The sequence below is a fragment of the Mus pahari genome, chromosome 5 (genome assembly GCF_900095145.1).
Source record: "Mus pahari chromosome 5, PAHARI_EIJ_v1.1, whole genome shotgun sequence".
Classification (NCBI taxonomy): domain Eukaryota; kingdom Metazoa; phylum Chordata; class Mammalia; order Rodentia; family Muridae; genus Mus; species Mus pahari.
The window spans coordinates 38,139,190-38,145,877 of NC_034594.1; the positions used below are offsets into that span (position 1 = coordinate 38,139,190).

At 39.8% G+C, this 6,688-nt stretch overlaps 1 protein-coding gene across 1 annotated transcript in view; it reads right to left on the reverse strand.

The window, feature by feature from the left end:
* C2cd6 (C2 calcium dependent domain containing 6) overlaps positions 1–6,688 on the reverse strand; it is a 104,906-nt gene that overhangs the window by 6,537 nt on the left and 91,681 nt on the right. The window contains exons 19-20 of the mRNA XM_021199208.2: positions 6,399–6,666; positions 2,769–6,251 (exon numbers count right to left, since the gene is read on the reverse strand). Coding sequence (XP_021054867.2) covers positions 2,769–6,251; positions 6,399–6,666 — 3,751 coding nt within the window. The remainder of the gene's footprint in view (positions 1–2,768; positions 6,252–6,398; positions 6,667–6,688) is intronic.

Consider the following 6,688-nt stretch of genomic DNA (forward strand, 5'->3'; position numbering starts at 1 on the left):
AAAGAAAACGTGGTATATTTACACAACGGAGTACTACTCAGCTATTAAAAACAATGAATTTATGAAATTCTTAGGCAAATGGATGTATCTGGAGGATACCATCCTGAGTGAGGTAACCCAATTAGAAAAGAACTCACATGATATGCACTCACTGATAAGTGGATATTAGCCCAGAAACTTAGAATGCCTAAGATACAATTTGCAAAACACATGAGACTCAAGAGGGAAGACCAAAGTGTGGATACTTTGTTCCTCCTTAGAATGGGGAACAAAATACCCATGGAAGGAGTTACAGAGACAAAGTTCGGAGCTGAGACAGAAGGAAGGACCATTCAGAGAATGCCCCACCCAGGGATTCATCCCATAAACAGCCATCAAACCCAGACACTATTGCATATGTCAGCAAGATTTTGCTGACATGATCCTGATATAGCTGTCTCTTGTGAGGCTATGCCAGTGCCTGGCAAATATAGAAGTAGATGCTCACAGTCATCTATTGGATGGAACACAGGGCCCCCAATAGAGGAGCTAGAGAAAATACCCAAGGAGGTGAAGGGGTCTGCAACCCTATAGGAGGAACAACAATATGAACTAACCAGTACCCCCCCAGACCTCATATCTCTGGCTGCATATGTAGCAGAAGATGGCCTAGTCAGCCATCATTGGGAGAAGAGGTCCTTGGTCTTGTGAAGATTATATGCCACATGTCATGGTTTGTATATTCTTGGACCAGGGAGTGGCACCATTTGGAGGTGTAGTCTTGTTGGAATAGGTGTGACCTGGTTGGAATAGGTGTGTCACTGTGGGTGTGGGCTTAAGACCCTCACCATAGTTGCCTGGGAAGTAGTCTTCCAGTAGCAGCCTTTGGATGAAGATGTAGAACTCAGCTCCTCCTGCACCATGCCTGCCTGGATGCTGCCATGCTCCCACCTTGATGGTAATGGATTGAACCTCTGATTCTGTAAGCCAGTCCCAATTAAATGTTGTTTTTTATAAGACTTGCCTTGGTCATGGTGTCTGTTCACAGCAGTAAAGCCGTAACTAAGACACCCCAGTACAGGGGAATGCCAGGGCCAGGAAGCAGGAGTGGGTGGGTTGGGGAGCAGGGCGGGGGGAGTGTATAGGGGACTTTCAGGATAGCATTTGAAATGTAAATGAAGAAAATATCTAATACAAATATCTAATAAAAAAGAAAAAGAAAAAGAATAATCATTTTTAAAAGAAATTAATAAGAAAAAGTAAAATATGGCCAAAAAGAAGGAGGAGGAGGAGGAGGAGAAGGAAGGAGGAAGAGGAGGAGGAGGAGGAGGAAGGAGAAGAAGGAGGAGGAGGAGGAGGAGGAGGAGGAGGTGCATAAAGCTCAGCATCCCAATCATGGAGCAGGAAGGGTTAAACTGGAGAGGAATTGGAGGTGGGGTAGAGAAGGAACATGGGATCACTAACACGCAAGACTGTTCTTTAAAAAATTCATATGGAAACCTATCTGCTACCTTAGAAGTAAGTGTGTGTGTGCATGTGTGAGTGTGTGTGTGTGTGCACGTGTGCGTGTGCGTGTGCGTGTGCGTGTGTGTGTGTGTGTGTGTGTGTGTGTGTGTAATGGACACAGTTCAGAGAATAAGAGAGACTGTGGAATGCTCAACTCTAAATGGAACCTGTGTATCCCATTCCCTCTTCTCAAGGCTGTAAGAGCCAGAGGCAACAGATGAACACAAGGAGACAATGTCCTCAAGACATGAAGCGGTACCACTTAAAGCACAGTGGTTGTGATAGCTAGCGTGTGTGAGGTCAAACCAGACAACAATCTCAGAAGGAGATCAAGTCCCAACCCTACCCAAGGATACTGGCAATTGATAGCTGCTAGAGGAAGGAAGGTCATTTTTCTTTAAGAATATAGCCCCTAGGAAGTTGGCCACACTGCACACATCTAAGAGGTATAGATGGGCAGCACAAATAGGACTTGACTGGGTGGCAGGGAGACACAGCGTGGGTAGGCAGGGAAAGAGGGTGGATCTGGAAAAAGTTAGGGAGGGGAGGGAAGAGATCGAAACACTATGAAAATTTCTAAGTACTAGTTAAAAAAAAAAGTAGAATTAATTTTCAAGATCTCAGAATGTGATATACCAAAAATGGTAAAGGACCAAAAATAGATATTAAATTTAAAATGTTGAATTTATAATCCAACAGGGTAGGTATAAGCTATATATATTCTTAACTCCTAAAAGAATCAGTAAAAGCTTCATATTTATTTACTGAAAGAAAAAAACCCCAGCTGTCTGAAAAAGCCCTGTGTATAGTTCTCTCTCTGGAAGAAGAAAAATCTCATGTTTCTGTGGTATCTATCCTAATGGCCGTGCAGGCTAGACGGCATAGAACCCTAGGCTAATTTCAGTCAGGGTGGTTAGTCAGGCTTTCCAACACAGTCAGGTACCAGGGTGGGCTTCAGATCTGTCAGCACCGAGGGCTTTCCTAGAGAAAAGAGCACCCTTTTCTAAGTCCAAATGCCCTCTTCCTACCTCAGAAAAAGCACTTTGGTTTTATAATTGTATTTTGAATCAGTTGAGATATTTGGATTTCAGGAGATTTTTTAAATGTGGAGGTCTGTATACCATGGAACTACTAAAGTTACACACACACATACACACACACACACACACACACACACACACACGCACACACACCTGCATTCAGGAGGCATAAATATTCTAAGGCACATTACTTACAAACTGTTGACAACTACAGAAGCGAATACTTAGAAAAAGCGTTATTACATGTATAGTTCTCCTTGCAGTCCAGTGAAGTAAATTCCTTGGCGCAGACTTCCGGAGATGAGGTCTTGTAGTGGGCAGTGTGGCTGGTAGAAACCTAACTATCTTGTGAAATGACTTCTTTGGTTTGGTGGCGTGGTCTCTTTCTTTTCTTTTGGATTTCATGTTTTCTCTCTTCAATACTTCTGGGAAGAAGAATGACCTTGAGCTTTTCTCATTTTCTTTATATTTAAATGACTGTGATTCAGAGATCTTGGCACGCTTTTCATTGCAAGCTTCATATGGGTTTCTATAAAGAGTTTCCATTTCATTCTTGAACTGTGCAAATGTAACCAAGTGTTTTTTATTGTTATTATTATTTCCTCTCAGTCTCTGATAATAGTGGTCTAACTTTGATTGTTCCCCAATCTCTGGTTTGACATGAATGAAGGTGTTAGTCTTCCATGTAGGGAAGGAGAGCTTGCTTATGGATTCGTTTTCTTTTGGTATTTTGCAATTAGGGAGCTTTAGATAAGGTGAAAATTCTGTATCAAGCTTTTCCTGTGCAGTCAATTTATAAAAGTTATTGTTCTCCCTCTTGTCAAATTGCTTCATTTTCAATGTCTTTTCAAAGCAAGGTTTTGATTGAATTGTTTTTGATCTACTATCCCAACCATATAGATCTTGAATCTCTGTTTTGTAGACAGAACTTTCTACTTGAGCAAACTGCATGAAACCATGATCCTTCTTCTGTTTCCTGAATGACATGTCTGAAGGTCTTTCTGGTGACCTAGTTAGTGGATTTGCCTGGTTATTTTTGTTGAGGAAAGGTTGCATTTGTATTAAATTTAGTGTTTCTTCTTCCCTGGTATAAATATTTTTCTGTTCCCATATTGTTGGTAGGTTTTCTTTTAAAATTTGTGAGAAAGAACTTTCCCTTTCTTCCTTCCTGGACAGTTCTGTTTCTCTGCAATTATCTTTAAGCAGCGCGTGTAAAGCCGCATTTTGACCATTTTTTAAATATTTCATTTGCTCTTGTGAATCCTCCCTCATAAAGTAACTTTCATTTCTAAAAGGTAAATTTGTTTTTATGTGTTTTAATGGTATGGAAGGTGAATGGAGTGAGATAATTTCCTGGCTGATCCCCTTTAGCTGCGTTTCTGACACCAGTCCTGACTTATAAAGTTTTTCTATAAAGAGGACCTGAAGGTATTTGCTCAAATCAGTTTTTAGACTTAACAATTCATTTTCTGATAAATCCTGAAGATAATTTTGTAGAGATTTGCTTACAGGGTATTGCATGTTTATTTTAAGGTTTGAACCAAAATTCCCATCTGCAATGTCTTGTCCTGGCTCACTCTTATTTCTCACAGGGGGCACGCCACCGGCATGGAGAGCCATAGCATCTGTCTCATTGAATAAGTTGCTCACTGAAAGATTCTTCAGGAAATAATTTTGGAGAATTTCACTTAGAAAACCTCTAAGCTTTGTTTCTAGATGTTTATCTATGAAATGATGGTTAAAATTGTTTACAAAAGACATGATTTCTTTTACAGTTTCTGAGTATTTCTCCTGAAAGGGACTTTGCTCTTTTGACTCGGCTTTCTCGTTCATCAGATAGAGTTTGTGATAGATTGTTGGTAAGTCCTCCTCGGTGATGTGGCCTGACTCTGTAAGTCTTTCAACAAGGTATTGCTGAATGTGTTTACTTAACTCAGATTTCAAATTTTTTACTTCTGTCTCCGAGAGTTTCTCTAGAAACACACGCAGCTTTGGATTCAAAATGGGTTTCCTGTCTACTTTTTTGTCTGCTTTGTTAAAAGTCTCTTGAATTTTTTCTAAATGTTCTGTACCACTTGGTGAAGAATGTTTAATTAGACGTTCTGAGTCTTTTTCTGGTTGTTGTCTTCTTTCAGACGGATTGTATTTGAAGAAAATACTGAAGATATTTTTTAGGATGTTTTTTAACTTTGTTGTGTCGGTGTCTTTAACTTTATCTAGTGAGCTACTTGAACTTTCTAAATTGGAGCCTAGCTCCATCTCCTCTGTATCAGTGGGTGAGTCTGACTTTGCATCTCGTACTGGATATTTTGACTCTTGAGTGGATATACTTTGGCAGTCTTCTGTATATTCACCTCCACTCACAGAATAGTCTAGGGGGTTGATGCTAGATGTATTCTGCCTGGAAAGAAGTTTTATTTGGCTTCTGCTATCAGAATACTGCTCTGTGGAAGAGGTTGTCTGTGAGTCCAACAAAGAGTTCTGATGTTCTTTATCAAGTTCTATCACTTTGATTATCCCAGATTCTAACAGAGTATTTACAGGAAAGGACTGTATTATTTGGCTTATGATCGATTTGGACTGTGACAAGCTAACGTCACTGTCTTTTTCTTCATAGTTGATAATGTGTGAAGATACACTTCTCTCCCAAGGTGTCAGCAACTGATCTTGTGAGTCCATCTGGGCCTCACTTGAGCTCTTTGTTCCTATTCCCAGTTGTGAGAATATGGGTGCAGTAAATATTTGCTTGATAACGTACTCATATATGCTACCACTTAAAACATGTTCAGAGCTAGATTCTTCACTTACTAAATGTTTTTTCTTGAAACTACTCTTTCTGTTCATTGGAAAATTTCTTCCAGCAGCCTCTAAGAGTTTTTCAGTGACATATCCTTCTATGTTTGAAAATTTTCCTGGTTCACCTTCTGGGAGTAAATCTTGAGGGCTGTTTTTAACTACAGGACTTAAAAGAACCTGGGAATTTAGAAGGTCTTTTGATGAACGCCAACTGTTTAGATCTTGGACTTTTTCAAACATTCTGTCATCTGTGCTATCAGATGGCCTGCTGTGCACACTTGGAGATGGAGAATAGCCTTCATCATTTGTGTAGAATTCTGATTTAGAAAACAACTCATCTGAAAGGTCTTGCAGATTTTTACTTAAAATTGATTTGAGTACTATTGACTGTTTTAAATTTTCAATATCAGAGGTAAAATTTACTGAATTTGAGGGGTGATGTGTGTTTACATTTTCAGTCACTGATGATGCCCCTTGGACATTTGGGAGCCATTCTAACTTACTCTGTTTATCTGAAGAGTCTATTGTGGAGACATCAGGATCCAGCACATTCTTAGTACCTGGAGGTTCTGCTGTGTTGATAGTAGTATCTGAATTGACAGTAGGACTGCTACTTGCTGAACTATTGTTACTATCTAAAGACTTTGTTGAAATCATATTGGGATCATGTGACAACTGATTAGTATCTGAAGACTTACTTGCATTGATACTAGACTCATGGCTCAACTTACTCTGATCTGAAAGCTTCGTTGAAATGATGCTAGGATCATGGGATAACTTGTTAGGATCTGAAAACATTCCTGAAATACTAGGATCACGGCTCAACTTATTAGGATCTGAAGACCTTGCTAAAACGAAGCTAGGATCATGGGATAACTTGTTAGGATCTAAAGACAATCCTGAAATGATGCTAGGATCACGGGATAACTTGTTAGGATCTGAAGACTTTTTTGAAATGACACTAGGATCATGGGAAATGATGCTAGGATCATGGGACAGCTTGTGAGGATCTGAAGACTTTTTTGAAATGACACTAGGATCATGGGAAATGATGCTAGGATCACGGGACAGCTTGATAGGATCTGAAGACTTTGCTGAAATGATACTAGGATAATGGGACAACTTGTTAGGATCTGAAGACCTTGTTGAGATGATACTAGGATCACGGCTCAACTTACTAGGATCTGAAGACCTTGCTAAAATGAAGCTAGGATCACGGGATAACTTGTTAGGATCTGAAGACATTCCCGAAATGATGCTAGGATCACGGGATAACTTGTTAGGATCTGAAGACCTTGTTGAGATGATACTAGGATCATAGGACAGCTTGTTAGGATCTGAAGACCTTGTTGAGGTGATACTAGGAT